This window comes from Micromesistius poutassou (assembly GCF_964030765.1).
Source record: "Micromesistius poutassou genome assembly, contig: SCAFFOLD_789, whole genome shotgun sequence".
NCBI lineage: Eukaryota > Metazoa > Chordata > Actinopteri > Gadiformes > Gadidae > Micromesistius > Micromesistius poutassou.
The window spans coordinates 3,650-22,602 of NW_028179012.1; the positions used below are offsets into that span (position 1 = coordinate 3,650).

The following is an 18,953-nucleotide window of genomic DNA, read 5'->3' on the forward strand; positions in this document are numbered from 1 at the left end:
TGTGTTCTCTGGTGGTTGTTGTCCTCTTTGTCTACCGTGTGTTCTCTGGTGGTTGTTGTCCTCTTTGTCTACCGTGTGTTCTCTGGTGGTTGTTGTCCTCTTTGTCTACCGTGTGTTCTCTGGTGGTTGTTGTGTCTACCGTGTGTTCTCTGGTGGTTGTTGTGTCTACCGTGTGTTCTCTGGTGGTTGTTGTGTCTACCGTGTGTTCTCTGGTGGTTGTTGTGTCTACCGTGTGTTCTCTGGTGGTTGTTGTGTCTACCGTGTGTTCTCTGGTGGTTGTTGTGTCTACCGTGTGTTCTCTGGTGGTTGTTGTGTCTACCGTGTGTTCTCTGGTGGTTGTTGTCTCTACCGTGTGTTCTCTGGTGGTTGTGATCCCCCCTCTGCTCCACCTGAACGTTGTACTGTCGTGGCTTTCTTACATAATTCACTTCGTTCATCACAAGGCATTCAAATTTTTGTTTTCTTCCGTCAACAAGATAACTCGACTTGTGGAAACATTGAGATACCTGTTGTATCGTCATGGAAACAGTATTCAACAGGTGTGATCTGAATGATGGAACACACAACGTGATGGGGTGATGTTACGTCATGGTGTAGCAGGTAGAGGAAGAGGAAGGAAGGCAGGGTACCTTCATGACCGGCTGGGCGAAGTACTTGGCGCTCCAGTCACACAGGCCTGTTTGGAGCGCTGTGATGTAGTGCTTGTGGCCCGCATCGTCACCGTCGTCAGCCTACACACACACACACACACACACACACAGAGAGAAGTGCACACACACACACACACACACACACACACACACACACACACACACACACAGTAAACAAAGATTACAGTTCCTCTGCAGTTCTTTATGAGTTTTGAGCCGGTAATGTTTTCACGGCCCAACTGCTGCTGATATTAATGGAATCCATAACGACATAATCACAGAGATTATGAAAAATGTGATTATTTTAGGATAATTGGCTAAAAGATGCAGTAGTTCATCCATGCGGCTAAACTAGAGTAGTAAGAGATAAGGGGACGGAGCAGGGGATATAACAGAGGCTTTGAGCCAATGAAGGTGGACCACACACACACACACACACACACACACACACACACACACACACACACACACACACACACACACACACACACACACACACACACACACACACACACACACACACACACACACACACACACACAGCGTACCTGTTCAGGCCCCTTATCAAACATCTTGCGGGTGCGGGGGAACTGGTGTGAGTGTGGGGCCTGGCCCCCCAGGGTGGGGGTGTAGGGGGGCCGGGCCGCGGGCTCCCTGGTGGGGGGCTTGGGGACCTCGTTGGTCAGACTGGAGCTGGTGGGGCTGGGCATGGGAGGGGAGCCACTGCAGCTGAGGGAGGGACGGGGCAGCCAATCAGCACTGAGCGTCCAGCGTTAAGTTTTCCGGTGTCTGTCAGTGCGCTCACACGAGACACGCCTTCACCCTTCTGAGCAGAATGCTGCTGATCACGCAGCACCGGCAACGCCCTTAGAGTCCTCTGTTGTCACTTCCTGGAAATGTGTTATCTTTGTGCTGCAATCAATGCAGTTTGAAATCAATATCTGTCCAATTTTCTGTTTTTACCAATCCTTCATTAAACCGATGTCACTCCCGATGGGCTGAGCTGCCCGATATGTGGACCAAAAGCTTTCCGTGTCACGTCTATAGAACTCTGTCCTCTATATGTTTACCATGGCTGTAGAATAACAACAGTGTTTACACTGCGAGGACGCAGTGGAATAAATACATCTTGAGAACTTTGCGTTTGGGTCACAGTTCGACGCAGCACGTCCTACGTACGCTTGTGTCCTTAAAGTTAGGCCATTGTTCACACATAAAAGCAGAACTTTAAGGTTTTGTTTCAATGTCTTATGCTGGGAAATTGGCGGAACGTGTTTGCCGGCGTTTTGGTACGCTCCCAGTCACACATCCCCCCCGGCTGTTAGCCACAGGATGCAGGTGTGAAAGGAGGCGTGTACATGTGTGAAAGGAGCTACACAACCACACCATCTTAACAGGCTTTTGACACCATCCGGCATGCACTTTAAAGACCACTTTAAAGTGGTGAGCACTTCTGCAAATCACAAGGAAGGATTTTAACCATGCAGTAAATCCCTCAGTTGTCATTCTTGGCACTGATTTGGAAAACAATAAATAATACACAAATCTCTGTATGAAAAACCGTCCAACAACAATAGCATAAAAAGAGAATATTGATGAAGCTACGAGCTGAAATGCAATAACAAAATGCCGGCGTGCGTGCGTGTTCATCCACGCCAACAGAAGGACACACAACCAGGTCCTACACAGTACACGCGCTTTGGGGTGGACCATGCTGATGGTGTGTTGCTCTCACCTGGCCTGGTGGATGTGGCTGCTCTTACTGGTGGGGCTGGCTGGAGCTGATTGCGTTAACGAGCCTGAGTCAAGGATCCTCTGTGGCCGGGCGTTCACCGTCGCCTGGGGCAGAAAGGAGGGAGAAAGGAGGGAGGAAGGAGGGAGAAAGGAGGGAGGGGCATCAAAACGAACGGCTTGAGCGCAGCAGAAACTCGACAAACAATCAGGAGTAGGAATTGGGCAAACAGCAGAGATTGATTCACAAAGAGTGGAAGACATGAAGAGAGAAGGCTGGAAGTGAAGAGAGAAGAGAGAAAATAGAGTGAAGTGGTGGTGGGGATGGTGGTGGTGGGGATGGTGGTGGTGGTGGTGGAGGTGGTGGTGGGGATGGTGGTGGTGGTGGAGGTGGTGGTGGTGGTGGTGGTGGTGGAGGTGGTGGAGGTGGGGATGGTGGAGGTGGTGGTGGGGATGGTGGTGGAGGTGGTGGTGGTGGTGGTGGGGATGGTGGTGGTGGTGGGGATGGTGGAGGTGGTGGTGGGGATGGTGGTGGTGGAGGTGGTGGTGGAGGTGGTGGTGGTGGAGTGATGGTGGAGGTGGTGGAGGTGGTGGTGGTGGTGGGGATGGTGGTGGAGGTGTGGGTGGTGGTGGTGGGGGAGGTGGTGGTGGGGATGGTGATGGTGGTGGTGGGGATGGTGGTGGAGGTGGTGGTGGTGGTGGGGATGGTGGTGGTAGTGGAGGTGGTGGGGATGGTGGTGGTGGTGGAGGTGGTGGTGGTGGTGGTGGAGTGATGGTGGAGGTGGTGGTGGTGGTGGTGGTGGTGGTGATGGTGGTGGTGGTGGGGATGGTGGTGGTGGTGGAGGTGGTGGTGGTGGTGGGGATGGTGGTGGAGGTGGTGGTGGTGGTGGTGGGGATGGTGGAGGTGGTGGTGGGGATGGTGATGGTGGTGGTGGTGGAGTGATGGTGGAGGTGGAGGTGGTGGTGGGGATGGTGGTGATGGTGGTGGTGGAGGTGGGGATGGTGGTGGAGGTGGTGGTGGGGATGGTGATGGTGGTGGGGGAGGTGGTGGTGGGGATGGTGATGGTGGTGGTGGGGATGGTGGTGGTGGAGGTGGTGGAGGTGGAGGTGGTGGAGGTGGTGGGGATGGTGGTGGTGGTGGAGGTGGTGGTGGTGGTGGTGGAGTGATGGTGGTGGTGGTGGAGGTGGTGGTGGTGGAGGTGGTGGGGATGGTGGTGGTGGTGGAGGTGGTGGTGGGGATGGTGGTGGAGGTGGTGGTGGTGGTGGAGGTGGTGGGGATGGTGGTGGTGGTGGAGGTGGTGGTGGGGATGGTGGTGGAGGTGGTGGTGGTGGTGGAGGTGGTGGTGGTGGTGGTGGAGTGATGGTGGAGGTGGTGGAGGTGGTGGGGATGGTGGTGGTGGTGGTGGTGGAGTGATGGTGGAGGTGGTGGAGGTGGAGGTGTGGGAGAGCAGTGTGATGCAGCCCTGTCACCTGGGCGGCGTTCACAAAGTGGACTTCATTTCCCGTAAGTCGTGTCTTTATTGAGTGGAGTGGTGCGGCCGCTGAGAGTCTAATAGGGGCTCCGGGGGGGGGGGGGGGGCTAATCAGGAGGACAGAGGCTACGGCTGATGAGGAGCTGTTGTTTACCAGACGGGGAACTGCCAGGCATTGGAAATCCGGTTAACACCAGTAAACATATTCTACTCGCCCAGATTTGTCTTTGATTGGATTTCTATGCTAATGACCAAATTGTTTGTGTTTGTGTTTGTGTGTGTGTGTGTGTGTGTGTGTGTGTGTGTGTGTGTGTGTGTGTGTGTGTGTGTGTGTGTGTGTGTGTGTGTGTGTGTGTGTGTGTGTGTGTATGTGTGTCTAACAGACTCACCCGGCACATAATGAAATGGAGGGAATGGGGTACCACAGTGTGTGTGTTTCAGCGTACACAGAGCTTGGTACGGCTGCACCGGGCGACTGATGAATAGGAGGAGGACAGTGAGTCGTCCCCTAAATCTAGAGAGAGACGTCAGAGGGAGGGCGAGGGGGGCCTGACGCCCAGCAGGAGCTCATCTATGGGTCGTGTCCGAGGACAAGCCCTAATAGAGCCGTTACAAGCTGTCTGAAAATCAGCCTCTTCTGACACATGACGGATAGATGAGCAGCGTTTGCAGTCTACTGTGCAGGCTGCTGGACTGATCCATCCAGCACACATCCAGGTGGACGGCCCGCTACCGCCTGGTGCTATCACAGGTCACCTTTAACTAGTACGGGAATCTGTTTCAAAGCACGGCAGAGAGACATGCTCTAATTATACAACGAGAAACATGAAAGAACCGCCGCTGATGAGCACGGAACACTTTCAGTAGCTTAACTTTGACTAGAGATTTGAGCTTAAGCCAGGGCGGGCTGAAAAGGCGTAATACATCATAGTCATGGATTATTCATCCGCTTTCATCAGCAGCAGCAGCAACAAACAAACTCATCAACCCTGAGTCCTCACACTCCCAACTTAGAGTCGGAGGCCTTGGGTGTGTGTGAGCTTCACCCCCAACAGTCCCACTATTAGTGAGGCCAACAACAGCCGTGTACATACAGTCGCTCGCAAATTTCCTTTAGGTTCCTCTGCGCTGGTTTAATTATTGACGAGCCATCTAGAATGTTCCGCTGCTGCTCGTGAAAAGTGCTGAACAGCATTGCTGATGAACACTGATCAGCCTGGGAGGAGGTTCCAAACGGGGAGAGGGGATTGGTCAGGGAGTAATATAGGCATATAGGGGGAGGGAGGGAGGGAGAGGGAGAGGGAGAGAGAGAGAGAGAGAGAGAGGTAGAGAGGTATAGAAAGAGACAGGTAGAGAGCAAGGGAGAGAGAGACAGAAAGAGAAAGCGACAGGTAGCGAGAGAGTGAGAACAAGAGAGAGAGACTAGAGAGGTGGTGCTGGTTCTGCTGTGGACCAGTGCAGAGAATTCAAAGTGGAGACTAATGGATCAGTGACCAGTAACAGCCCCACTGACACGGACTGGCAGAGGGTCAAACTGTACACCTTCAAACCCCTTTCTACTGCTTGTGATGGTGTTTTAATTATGCTAAATCTGTGCTCTGCACTATAACTCACCAAAATGTAAATCTGTTTGTCAAAGTGTGCTGGCATTACTGCAAATGAATCTGACGGCGGCCAAGCAAGGATAATAACCGAGGAGGAGGCAGGAGACGAGGAGAGACGAGGAGGAGGCAAGAGACGGTAATAATTCAAAAAGGTGTCAGGGTTCAGTGGAACAAAGCCATTAGCTCAGTTGGACGGGCGTTCACATAGCGCCGATCCAGTCCTAATCAGACACTTAGACACAACATACTAATGAATGCTCATTTATGTGCGGATTTCCCATTTGGGTTTGTTTTGACACCGTGGCTGCGTTCCTCTTAAGAGTCGTGTCTCGGTTCCACAAGGCAAAAGTGTTAATTGTGTTACGTTAAGCCTTCATAACCACGGCCATAAGAAGTTAAAGGAGGCTCCCCCTGAATATAAACCGGGGCTGGGAGGCCCAGACGAGTGGGAGAACGATGTACACAGGTACACAGTGGAGTGTCCGCGTCCCTGACTGACTGCCTCGCTGACAGCACTGCCAGTCATGCAACCCATCAATCTGGCTCTCAGTACACTCTCTGGAACAGCGTCAAGGCCGGTGCGGGCAGAGCCGACGCATTGAGCTGCTCGGCTCTCACCACGTTCAGAGGAATCAGGCCACGCATCAGCATGCGATAAACAACCAGGCCCATTTAACAGGCTCCACTTTGTGTTTAGTCAGCCTTACGTGTTCGTTACATGCCTCGCTCTCGTCAGGCGTTTACTGGCAGCTCGATGCGGTGGGACGGCTAAGGCGTAATAACACGTCTGACACGTCTGACACGACTGTAATGCATTCATCTGCAGTGCGTTAGCAGAGGAGACGGGAAATTTACTCTGAGAACCCAGCATAAAAAAGCCTGCTGCGCCCTGACCAGCGCTGGGCCGTGCTCCCTGGTGGGACCTGTGGCCCTCCCCACAGCGGCTGGGTGCTGCCAGGAGGAGAGCGCTGGTGGTCTGGGCCTCTCTGGAGGGACTCCATGGGCGGGTAGCAGAGACGGCCCCACGGTGATGGGACTGAGAGGGAGGTCATACATCACATCCCTTTGTGTGTGCTCTTAGTGCCATTCTGGTGGGAGGCTGAGCGATGACACCTTGGGGGGGTGGAACCCAAGGGGATGTTGTGGTGTCTGGGAGAGGAAGTACAAGGAGATGTTCCTCATGGTTGAAGGTGTTTGTGTTCCTCATCAGAGGGTGGGAAGTCTTCACTGCGTTCTCTTAACAGTCTTTCGGGGAAGATCTTTACAGTTTGTTGATGATTGACAGCGTTGGTCAAACCCAACACATCTGCTAATGAATCAAACTATCGGGAGGAAGAGGGCAGAAAACGATTCCACTCCCAGATGGCCAACGGGCCCTCCACCGACACAACGTAAAGAGCTTTGTTCAAAGCAGGGTGAGGTTCTGATTCTTCCAAATAGTCCATAGTGCCAAGACTCCATGTTCATCCTTTACTCACAGGCTCCTGCCTGTGAGTATATCTGAGGATATCTCAACAACCAGCCTCATCCTGCTACAATGACTCTCTTCCTTACTCTCCCATTCTGTGTCCTCTCAGAATTACGCGTCACTGGCCCATCTTCTAATCATTGAACCTGTTCTCCACGATAACCCTATTGGGTTGCCCAATCCCAACCCACCTACACCCTCTCTAGGTTAACGATGGGCAGGGTGTGATACCCGGGTCAGATTGGCACCCATTAAGGTATGACCCCTTTAAGACCGGAAGATAGAGGGGATAGAGGAGATAGAGATAGAGGAGATAGAGATAGAGGAGATAGAGATAGAGGAGATAGAGGAGATAGAGGAGATAGAGATAGAGGAGATAGAGGAGATAGAGATAGAGGGGATAGAGGTGCGGTAGGGAGGAGGAGGACAGGATGGAGGGTGGAGCCACATCGTTGTATGATCAACTCCCCAAGAGTAATGGGGGGTTAGAGATAGGGCAGATGTTTCGGCAGCGAGGGGAATCAAACAGAGAACCTATTTACTCTCTGACCAATGGGAGGGCAGATGAGATCATATGTCAGAGGCAGGGCTCTCACCCGTCACCATGAACCGTTACAGGAATCACTTTATTCTTCTTCAAGTCGATAAATCACCACAGATCAGGGAGAACAAAGTGGCGGTCTTGTGTCCTAGCAACATCCAGGGTGGAGCGCAACCCACCGCACAGTGGAGGAGCCAGAGCAGCGCTGTGTGGGTGGAGGAGGAGGAGGAGGAGGTGGGGGTGGAGGAGGTGGGGGTGGAGGAGGTGGGGGTGGAGGAGGAGGTGGGGGTGGGGGTGGAGGAGGAGGTGGTGGAGGAGGAGGTGGAGGTGGAGGAGGAGGTGGAGGTGGAGGAGGGAGTGGAGGAGGTGGAGGAGGAGGTGGAGAGTGTACCTTGTACGCGATGCTGTTGAGGACCTTCATGGCCAGGTCAGAGACCTCGGGGAAGGGGTCTGCAGCCAGGTGGAGCAGCACCCTCCAGATCTGGGTGTAGACGCTGTTGAAGGACACACCTGGTGACACACACACACACACACACGCACACACACACACACACACACACAGTCTGCTTTTAGACATGTTCAATTAATTTCAATGAGCGAGGCCGATACAATACATTCCAAATAAATATGATAATGAATCAACATGATAAATAATAACCGTTAAATAATAGATGTTGTGCACTTATCCTGAGACAATATGGCTACAGGTAGAGAGCCCCCCCCCCCCCCCTCAGAGGTCTGACATCAACCATGGTTGGATTGGATTAGCGTCTTAATGGACTGACACCTCATTAGCATCAGTCAATCCGTCCCCCGGCCTTTAACCGAGACCTCCCCCTGGTCGGGTCAGGTGGAGTACAGACTAATCCACCAGCACACACACACAGGCACGCACACACACAGGCACGCACACACACAGGCAGGCACACACACACACACAGGCACGCGCACACAGGCACGCGCACGCACGCACGCACGCACAGGCACGCGCACACACACACACAGGCACGCACGCACGCACACACAGGCACGCACAGGCACGCACGCACACACACACACACAGGCACGCGCACACACACGCAGGCACACACACACACACACAGGCACGCGCACACAGGCACGCGCACGCACGCACGCACGCACAGGCACGCGCACACACACAGGCACGCACGCATGCACGCACAAACACACAGGCGCTCACACACAGGCACGCGCACACACACACACACACACACACACAGGCACGCGCACACAGGCACAGGCACGCGCACGCGCACACACACACACAGGCACACACACACAGGCACGCGCACACACACACAGGCACGCGCACACAGGCACGCACGCACGCACACACACACACACACAGGCACGCACGCACGCACGCACACACACACACACCAGCTGTTGTTAATAGCCCTGTGCGTCTCCTGGAGCCCCATTGGCTGGCAATCATTCTCAACAAATCACACAGCGCCATCACGTATGTTCCCGCCTCGCCGTTCCTCCGTGGCTGGTTGACGTGACGATGACAACCGCCCCCCCCCACCCCCCCCTTTTCCGTCATTGTTTATTTATTCATCTTTTTTTCCTCTGTCCCTCAAGTCAGCGTGGTTCAAGAACTGCTGATACGGCTCTATAGGAGAGAGAGAGAGAGAGAGAGAGAGAGAGGGAGAGAGGGAGAGAGAGAGAGAGACAGAGAGACAGAGAGACAGAGAGAGAGAGAGAGAGAGAGAGGGGGAGAGAGAGAGAGAGAGAGGAAATGCTGAGGATGTCCAGGTCTCACCTCCTCCTCCTCCTCCTCCTCTCCACTCTGTCCCACCTCCTCCTCCTCTCCACTCTGTCCCTCCTCCTCCTCCTCCTCCTCTCCACTCTGTCCCACCTCCTCCCAGGTCCTAGTCCTCACCAAACCTCCTCCTCCTCCTCCTCCTCTCCACTCTGTCCCTCCTCCTCCACCTCCTCTCTGTCCCTCCTCCTCCTCTCCTCTCTGTCCCTCCTCCTCCTCTCCACTCTGTCCCTCCTCCTCCTCTCCACTCTGTCCCACCTCCTCCTCCTCCTCTCCTCTCCTCATGGTGCACGGCGGTGCTAAGCTCTCCTCACACATGAGGGGGAGCTGAGGAGAAGGAGGAGCAACGCACCAGAGCCAAGGAGAGGAAGGGGGGGGGAGGGAGGGGGAGGAAGGGGGAGGGAGGGAGGGGGAACTGAGAAAATGGAAAAGAGAGGGAGGAGGCTGAAGTGGAAGTGAGCGAGGGAGAGCGGGCAGGCGGGTGCGTTAAGGAGGTGATTAAGGGCGTAGCCGCGGGCTCCGGGCTGTAATGTGAGCGCTAGGCCGGGCGGCGGCGGCGGCGGCGTAGCGCCACTCCGCCCCGTGATGGATGAGCAGCCGGGCGGCGGTGGCGGCGTGCCGCTGGATCTGCTGCTCACCATCACAGCGGCCCACAAATAATCACAGCGCCGCCTTCTGCACACGCTTCCCCTCACTGTGGGGAGGGGAGGGGAGGGGAGGGGAGGGGAGGGGAGGGGAGGGGAGGGGAGGGGAGGGGCGGGGAGGGGAGGGGCGGGCCAGGGCGGGGAGGGGAGGGGCCGGGCGGAGGGGAGGGGAGGGGCGGGGAGGGGAGGGGAGGGGAGGGGAGGGGAGGGGAGGGGCGGGGGAGGGGAGGGGGAGGGGAGGGGCGGGGAGGGGAGGGGAGGGGAGGGGCGGGGCGGGGAGGGCCGGGGCGGGGAGGGGAGGGGAGGGGAGGGGCGGGGAGGGGAGGGGCGGGGCGGGGAGGGGAGGGGAGGGGAGGGGCGGGGAGGGGAGGGGAGGGGAGGGGCGGGGCGGGGAGGGGAGGGCCGGGGAGGGGAGGGGAGGGGAGGGGAGGGGCGGGGAGGGGAGGGCCGGGGAGGGGAGGGGAGGGGAGGGGGAGGGGAGGGGCGGGGAGGGGAGGGGGCTCTCCTCTGCAGCCGGAGCCTCTGATTAGACCTCCCCGCTTTATTTTTATGTCTTCCTTTGAAGATTCATCTACAGAAACACAAAGTGACGTGTGCATCGTTTCAGATGCCTCAGAGCGCTTTTTACCCAACGCCTACTGTCGACACAAACGTCAACAGAGCCTTCAGAACTATGTTGTTGTTGTTGTGTTTTTTCTGGGACGATGCATCGCCGTGCCAACACGCTGAAGAGGGGATGCATCAAAAAGGGCAACAAGTGGACAGGTTGAATGTTTTAGAGCAGGGGGAGCAGCCACTGGGAACGCCACCACACAGAGCGCCATGGTGAGGACCAGGGACCTGGACCAGGGACCTGGACCAGGGACCTGGACCAGGGACCTGGACCAGGGACCTGGACCAGGGACCTGGACTAGGGACCTGGACTAGTGACCTGGACAAGGGACATGGACCATTGACCTGGACTAGGGACCTGGTGGGGACCAGGGACCTGGACTAGGGACCTGGACTAGGGACCTGGACCAGGGACATGGACCATTGACCTGGACCAGGGACCTGAACTAGGGACCTGGTGGGGACCAGGGACCTGGACTAGGGACCTGGACCAGGGACCTGGACCAGGGACCTGGACTAGGGACCTGGACTAGTGACCTGGACAAGGGACATGGACCATTGACCTGGACTAGGGACCTGGACCAGGACTAGTGACCTGGACCAGGGACCTGGACCAGGGACCTGGACCAGGGACCTGGACCAGGACTAGTGACCTGGACCAGGGACCTGGACTAGGGACCTGGACTAGGGACCTGGTGGGGTCCAGGGACCTGGACCAGAGACCTGGACCAGGACTAGTGACCTGGACCAGGGACCTGGACTAGGGACCTGGACTAGGGACCTGGTGGGGTCCAGGGACCTGGACCAGAGACCTGGACTAGGGACCTGGTGAGGACTAGGGACAAACAGAATTGTTTGTCCCTAGTCTCACACACACACACACACACACACACACACACACACACACACACACACACACACACACACACACACACACACACACACACACACACACACACACACACACACACACACACACAGGTTGTTGAATCCTACACGTGATACATACACGTGATATAGATGAGCAACACAGGCCTGCGTGGGTGCTGGAGCCATTCATTCTGTGGTGTAACATGCTTTATGCAAAGTCAATATTTTTTTTGCTACGTCTGCCACACATTCACTCAATGTAATCAACAAACCAATCACAGCACGGCCATGAGAAACAAATCGAGCAATCGACGAAAGCTAACAAAATGGAAAAACTAATCATGGGTGAATGCATCTGAATCAATCAGCGCACCAACAGAACAGTATCTTCATCAACATAACACGGCACTGTTATCTAATATTCCCACTTTGTTTCCCCCTCTCCCATTGGCCCTGTCTGGAACCAGTCTTCATTTCGTTGACGAATCATTTTCGGTTTTCACTGAGGAAAACGAGAAGATCCAACCAAATAAAAACCAATCACCAAATCTATAGACACTTTACACTTTAACCCGTTAGACTTTATTAGACAAAAATCATAGGACATTTAGTCAACTAAAACTAGATTCAACTAAAACAATTCAGATTACAAAAATATGACTATAACTAAATTGCATTTTAGTCAAAAGACTATGACTAAAACTAAATCAAAGCTTGCGGTCAAAATGAACGCTTCTCAGGTGTGTGTTTCCTACTGACTGTTTCACACAGCGTGACTCACAGAGGAAGTACAGCCTGGCTCCACCTCCACCAGGGCTGTGACACAAACAAGCCCCCTGCACCAACGCCTGGTCCAGCCTGGAGCTCACTGCCTTAACAACACGTTGTGTTGCCCATGTTAACCCACAGCCCGGCCCATTGGTCAACCCACCGGAGCAGCGCTTTGGTTTATTAACAATTAACTCAGCTGGCGTAGGCCTGCTGCTCTCCTGCCAGCTCTGGTGGAACCAGGTGGCGTATACACGCAGCATCGAGCCAGGGGGGGTCCCCAAGCGCGCACACACACACACACACACCTAGCTAGGAGGCAAGGGGCTCATTGTCCATCTGGCCCTGCGTACACACACAGGTTGAACCAGTGTCCACACACAGGTTGAACCAGTGTCCACACACAGGTTGAACCAGTGTCCACACACAGGTTGAACCAGTGTCCACACACAGGTTGAACCAGTGTCCACACACAGGTTGAACCAGTGTCCACAGGTTGAACCAGTGTCCACACACAGGTTGAACCAGTGTCCACGGGTTGAACCAGTGTCCACACACAGGTTGAACCAGTGTCCACAGGTTGAACCAGTGTCCACGGGTTGAACCAGTGTCCACACACAGGTTGAACCAGTGTCCACACACAGGTTGAACCAGTGTCCACAGGTTGAACCAGTGTCCACAGGTTGAACCAGTGTCCACACACAGGTTGAACCAGTGTCCACACACAGGTTGAACCAGTGTCCACACACAGGTTGAACCAGTGTCCACACACAGGTTGAACCAGTGTCCACAGGTTGAACCAGTGTCCACAGGTTGAACCAGTGTCCACAGGTTGAACCAGTGTCCACGGGTTGAACCAGTGTCCACGGGTTGAACCAGTGCGGCTACGCGCGGCGGAGAGGAGGCGGACCAAAGGGAAGGCCAGGAGCCAGCGGCTGATTGGCTCCCGCCGTCTCCTTGCCCCGAGCACCTGAACGGGATTAGACCCGTTTTACCCACGCAGCCCGAGCCGCCCGCGGCTCCAGGGACGACTTAATGAAGGTCATGATGACTTAATGAAGGTCATGGTGACCCGGGACCGGGTGGCTCCTATCTGATCGGGGAGCGGTCCAGCGCCGGTCCTTCAGTGAGCACCGTCCAGACGGACGGCAGACCGCTTCTGACCAGCGGCACTCAAAGGCTTTACAGCACTGCCTCACATTCACCCGTTCATCACTCACTCACACACCGACGGTGGAGTCAGCCCCTCAGGGCGACAGCCAGCGGGTCAGGAGCAGTCAGGGTGAGGCGTCTCGCTCAGGGACACCTCCACACTCCGCTAGGAGGAGGAGCCGGGGATCAGACCAGCGACCTTCAGGGGACCAGCGACCTTCAGGGGACCAGCGACCCGCTCTGCCTCCTGAGCCTGAGGCCGCCCCATCAGCAGCGGCCAGCGTGCGTCCGTCTACGTTACGCATCATGAAGGACGCACGACTGATCGATCCAGAGGACATGGTTGCTTATTGCTGTAGCAATAAATAACAAAATGAGCCCACGAGAATCAACGGGTCGGGAAACGAGTTCAGACAGGAGACTTGTTCTGCAACCTTTGACAAAATGTGACAAGAACTAAATTGCAAACAGAGGCTTTGTTGTGTTTTGTTCTGCACTGCATTCACCCCTCGGTCGGTCTCCCACGGCAACACAGGAACTTCCATTCTTAAAGGTGACATATTATACCACCAGGTGTGGGTGTGATTAGCCGTAACAAGCCGTTTTGAAAAGCCTCTTCTGACATCACAGGTGTCAGCAGAGGGCTAATCACGCCCACACCTGGTGGTCAAATATGTCACCTCTAACAGATGTTCCACCAGCCAAGAACCCCTGAAGAGCCCAGCGGCTGTGGGGGGACATCAGAGGGAATCCCCCCCTCTACAGGTTCCCCTCTGGGGCTTGGACTGAGTTAATGGATCCTCTGCTCACACCCCCCCCCCCCCCCGACCCTGTCTGTCAGGACAGATGGCCGAGCACGCCAGTCATCAGGGGGGCCCGCGGTGCAGGGCTCAGTGAGTACAAGGTAAAGCACTTTAATGGCTTCCGCTGGGATGCCTGCTGCCGCCTCCGGGCCTGGCTCTTTTCACCTTTACACACACACACACACACACACACACACACACACACACACACACACACACACACACACACACACACACACACACACACACACACACACACACACACACACACACACACACACACACACACACACACACACACGGCCCGTTTTCACTTTGTGCCACGGGCGGCCCCGTTGTGGTTTTGTCCGTCTTTGTTGGGTACAGGAGGACCGCGAGATGGCCAGCGGTCTCTCTACCTGAACGGGGTTAAACGAGAGAGAGAGAGAGAGAGAGAGAGAGAGGGTTACCTATGAGGGAGTTGAGCGAGGAGTAGGAGGAGACCCGTCTCATCTTGTCGATGGTCTCAAAGGAGAGGATGTACTCGTCGTTGTCGGGGCTCCCCAGGGTGCTGCTGGCGCTGCTGCTGGTGCTCAGGTTACCAGGGGAGAAGGCCACCGGGCCGCCTGGGACACACACACACACACACACACACACACACACACACACACACACACACACACACACACACACACACACAGTTAGTGTGGTATCAACATATAGACACAACTTAAAACACCAATTAAACTCCTGCTTAATTATGAAGGATGAAGAGTCCAAGGAACATAGTTCTATGTTTGGGATATTATATATAACTCATAACTTCTCTCCCACAGAAGTCGTAGTTCAACACGAAAAAGTTTGATGGGAAGGGAGGGGGGGGGGACACTGAGACAGGACCCACTGAACCACATGCATTTAAATTGAGTCGCATGAGTCAGGCGTTGGAAAAGGCCCTGCCAAAAGAGTGAGAAATAGTGCAACTTTTGGAGGCGGTTAACCTCTCAGAAAGCAGCGGGTGATCAATCAATGAGGAGCAGGCGGGCTGTCACTGAAGACAGAGAGATGGCTCCATGTCTCATCGTCACAAGCTGCAGCCTGCAGCACTTTAGGCAGAAAACGCCCCGATACTGTCCCCCCTCTAGCAGTGGTACCCAACCTGGGGGTCGGGGCCCACTTGGGGTCTCTTGATTTGCATCTGGGGTCGCAGGTGAGCTTGAAATGAGATCAGTGCCCAGCACAGTCTGACTGTGCTGGGCACTGGAAGTGAAAGTCTTTGGTGTGTCACTTGGTGTGCAGTAGAGTGATGTGGCTAGGGTCACCGGGACATTTGCATTACTGGCAGACGTTGATTGGGTAAAAACTATTTTTGTGGGAGTAGCGCAAAAGTTATTATTGGGAAATGGGGTCAGGATCCACAAAAGGTTGGGAACCGTTGGTATATTGGACGTCACGCTCTGGAGACTGCGCCAGTGGAATGAGGCTAAAGGAAAGGATTAGCTGCTCTGCAGCTCAACAGACATGTTTTGTCGACATCAAACACTCGATGCAGAAGAGGAAGTGAAGAGGGAAGTTAATAAATGTGAAGGTTGCTGACTTAGTCTTCCAGCAACGCCTTTCCGTGCTCAGTGTGAGTGACAGCTTAACACTCCCCTGTGCTTCCACTCACAAGGTGACCCTCATTCGACCCGCCTATCCACCAGCTTTGATTTCTTTGATTGGGTTTTTCAGGGCAGGTGATTTACATTACAAAGGCAGAACTCAAGCACAGGTGATGCCCAGGTACATGGTTATAATAATACGATTATAACAGTTAAGACTAACTAAACCGAAAGGTATACCTTAAAAAGAAAATAAGGAATAAAACAAAGAAAAAGAAATAAAATAAAGCAAAATAAAAAATATCCCAAAATTAAAAGGAATAAAAAAGGAAAAACTAAAAGTAAAATACTACCAACAAAAGAAACCATTGTAACCATTGAATGTGCTTTGAGTGGCCACTGGTTAGAAAAGCGCCGTATAAATGGACCATTTATCTCCACGTGTTGCTTCTGTACGGGCGCAGAGCGACGAGGCAGTGGCTCTGTGCGCTTTATAAATCCAGTTAATACGGAGTCCCATGTGAAGAAAGCAGTCAACAGAGCACACCGCAACGCAATCTATAGAGCCCCTCCCTCCCTTTATCGACAAACACTGACGGGCCATAATGCGGTGTGAGATATGCGCGCTATACAGCGCTATACATCACAGATCAATTAGGGCCACGCCTTCCTCCTAACGAGGTCATGTGATTAGTGTGAGGCTGAGCGGGTGGTGGCCCCTCCCCCCGTGTCCTCTCTCACTGAGTCGCTCTCCGTTCCCGGAGTCACTCAGCGCTCCCGTTCATGACGGATGGCAGGGCTGGGCCCGGGAACGCTGACGTTTGTGATGTACGGCTGACGTGTGCGGGGGGACATGCCCCCACCCTGCTGATGGCCCGCTGCCGCTTCAGCCCGTCTTCATCATGGCTCTTCAGCCCGTCTTCATCATGGCTCTTCAGCCCGTCTTCATCATGGCTCTTCAGCCCGTCTTCATCATGGCTCTTCAGCCCGTCTTCATCATGGCTCTTCAGCCCGTCTTCATCATGGCTCTTCAGCCCGTCTTCATCATGGCTCTTCAGCCCGTCTTCATCATGGCACTTTCATTCGTTTCATTTGAAGATAACATAAAATTCGACCCACTGATTATTTCCCTGTGGAGTCATCGACATTCCTAGAACCGTCATTATATCCGTGTTACAGGGCATGTGCGAGGATCATCGGTGTGTGTGTGTGAGAAAGAGTAAGTGTGTGTGTGTGTGTGTGTGTGTGTGAGAGTGAGGTTTTGTGTGTGCGAGCATTGTGTGTGCGAGCATTGTGTGTGAGCATGGTGTGTGTGTGCGTGTGCGGTTTTGTGTGAGCGTGCACATGCATGTGCATGTGTGTGTTTGTGTGTGTTAGAGCATTGTGTGGGAGCATTGTGTGTGAGCATGGTACGTGTGCGTGCGTGTGCGGTTTTGTGTGAGCGTGCACATGCATGTGCACGTGTGTGTTTGTGTGTGTTAGAGCATTGTGTGCGTGTGCGTGCGTGCGTGCGTGCGTGCGTGCGTGCGTGCGTGCCCTACCCTCCTCGCTGACGTTGAGGTTCTGGAGGCTCTTGTTGAGGTTGCGGGCGGTGGTGGCTGCGCGGATGTTGGTGTAGGAGTTGACGGAGCGCAGGCGGGGGACGGCCGGGCTGTCCCGGCCCGGCGTCAGGCTGCCCGGTTCTGTAAAGACACACAGCGTGGTTCAGAGGGCCAGGCTGAGCCTCCTTCTGTAAAGACACACAGCGTGGTTCAGAGGGCCAGGCTGAGCCTCCTTCTGTAAAGACACACAGCGTGGTTCAGAGGGCCAGGCTGAGCCTCCTTCTGTAAAGACACACAGCGTGGTTCAGAGGGCCAGGCTGAGCCTCCTTCTGTAAAGACACACAGCGTGGTTCAGAGGGCCAGGCTGAGCCTCCTTCTGTAAGACACACAGCGTGGTTCAGAGGGCCAGGCTGAGCCTCCTTCTGTAAGACACACAGCGTGGTTCAGAGGGCCAGGCTGAGCCTCCTTCTGTAAAGACACACAGCGTGGTTCAGAGGGCCAGGCTGAGCCTCCTTCTGTAAAGACACACAGCGTGGTTCAGAGGGCCAGGCTGAGCCTCCTTCTGTAAAGACACACAGCGTGGTTCAGAGGGCCAGGCTGAGCCTCCTTCTGTAAAGACACACAGCGTGGTTCAGAGGGCCAGGCTGAGCCTCCTTCTGTAAAGACACACAGCGTGGTTCAGAGGGCCAGGCTGAGCCTCCTTCTGTAAAGACACACAGCGTGGTTCAGAGGGCCAGGCTGAGCCTCCTTCTGTAAAGACACACAGCGTGGTTCAGAGGGCCAGGCTGAGCCTCCTTCTGTAAAGACACACAGCGTGGTTCAGAGGGCCAGGCTGAGCCTCCTTCTGTAAAGACACACAGCGTGGTTCAGAGGGCCAGGCTGAGCCTCCTTCTGAAGAGAGTCCCTTCTGTATGAAGCCGTTTCTCCACCATGTGTTTCCCAAGGAGCCGGAGCTGCACAGGTTCAACGAGTTCAAAGACATCCATGCATGTATATGTGTGTGTGTGCGCGTGCTACTATGTGTGTGTGTGTGTGTGTGTGTGCGTGCCTCTATGTGTGCGTGCCTCTGTGTGTGTGCCTCTATGCGTGTGTGTGTGTGCGTGCCTCTATGCGTGTGTGTGTGTGCGTGCCTCTATGCGTGTGTGTGTGTGTGTGCGTGCCTCTATGCGTGTGTGTGTGCCTCTATGTGTGTGTGTGTGCGTGCCTCTATGCGTGTGTGTATGTGTGTGCCTCTATGTGTGTGTGTGTGTGTGTGCGTGCCTCTATGTGAGTGTATGTGCGTGCCTCCATGTGTGTGTGTGCGTGCGTGCCTCTATGTGTGTGTGTGTGCGTGCCTCTATGTGTGTGTGTGTGTGCGTGCCTCAATGTGTGTGTGTGTGTGTGTGCGTGCCTCTATGTGTGTGTGTGTGTGTGCGTGCCTCTATGTGTGTGTGTGTGTGTGTGCGTGCCTCCATGTGTGTGTGTGTGCGTGCGCTGTACCGGCGGCGTTGGCCGGTGAGGGGACGCAGTAGTTCTTCTCCTCCTCGATGAACTGCAGGGCGACCGTACAGAAGTTACTCTCATACTGGACCACCAGGTGGCTCAGAGCCACCACCAGCTCCTACACACACACACACACACACACACACACACACACACACACACACACACACACACACACACACACACACACACACACACACACACACACACACACACACACACACACACACACACACACACACACACACC

General features: G+C 54.7%; 1 protein-coding gene across 1 annotated transcript; it reads right to left on the reverse strand.

Moving 5' to 3' along the window:
* Positions 1-448: 448 nt before the first annotated feature.
* LOC311373190 (regulatory-associated protein of mTOR-like) lies at positions 449-18,822 on the reverse strand (the record flags this gene model as incomplete). The annotated part of the gene is made up of 7 exons (XM_084490021.1): positions 449-731; positions 1,199-1,379; positions 2,386-2,489; positions 7,858-7,976; positions 14,551-14,706; positions 17,223-17,363; positions 18,702-18,822. Coding segments are annotated over 7 exons (972 nt in total), but the record flags the coding sequence as incomplete, so codon positions are not given.
* Positions 18,823-18,953: the final 131 nt, after the last annotated feature.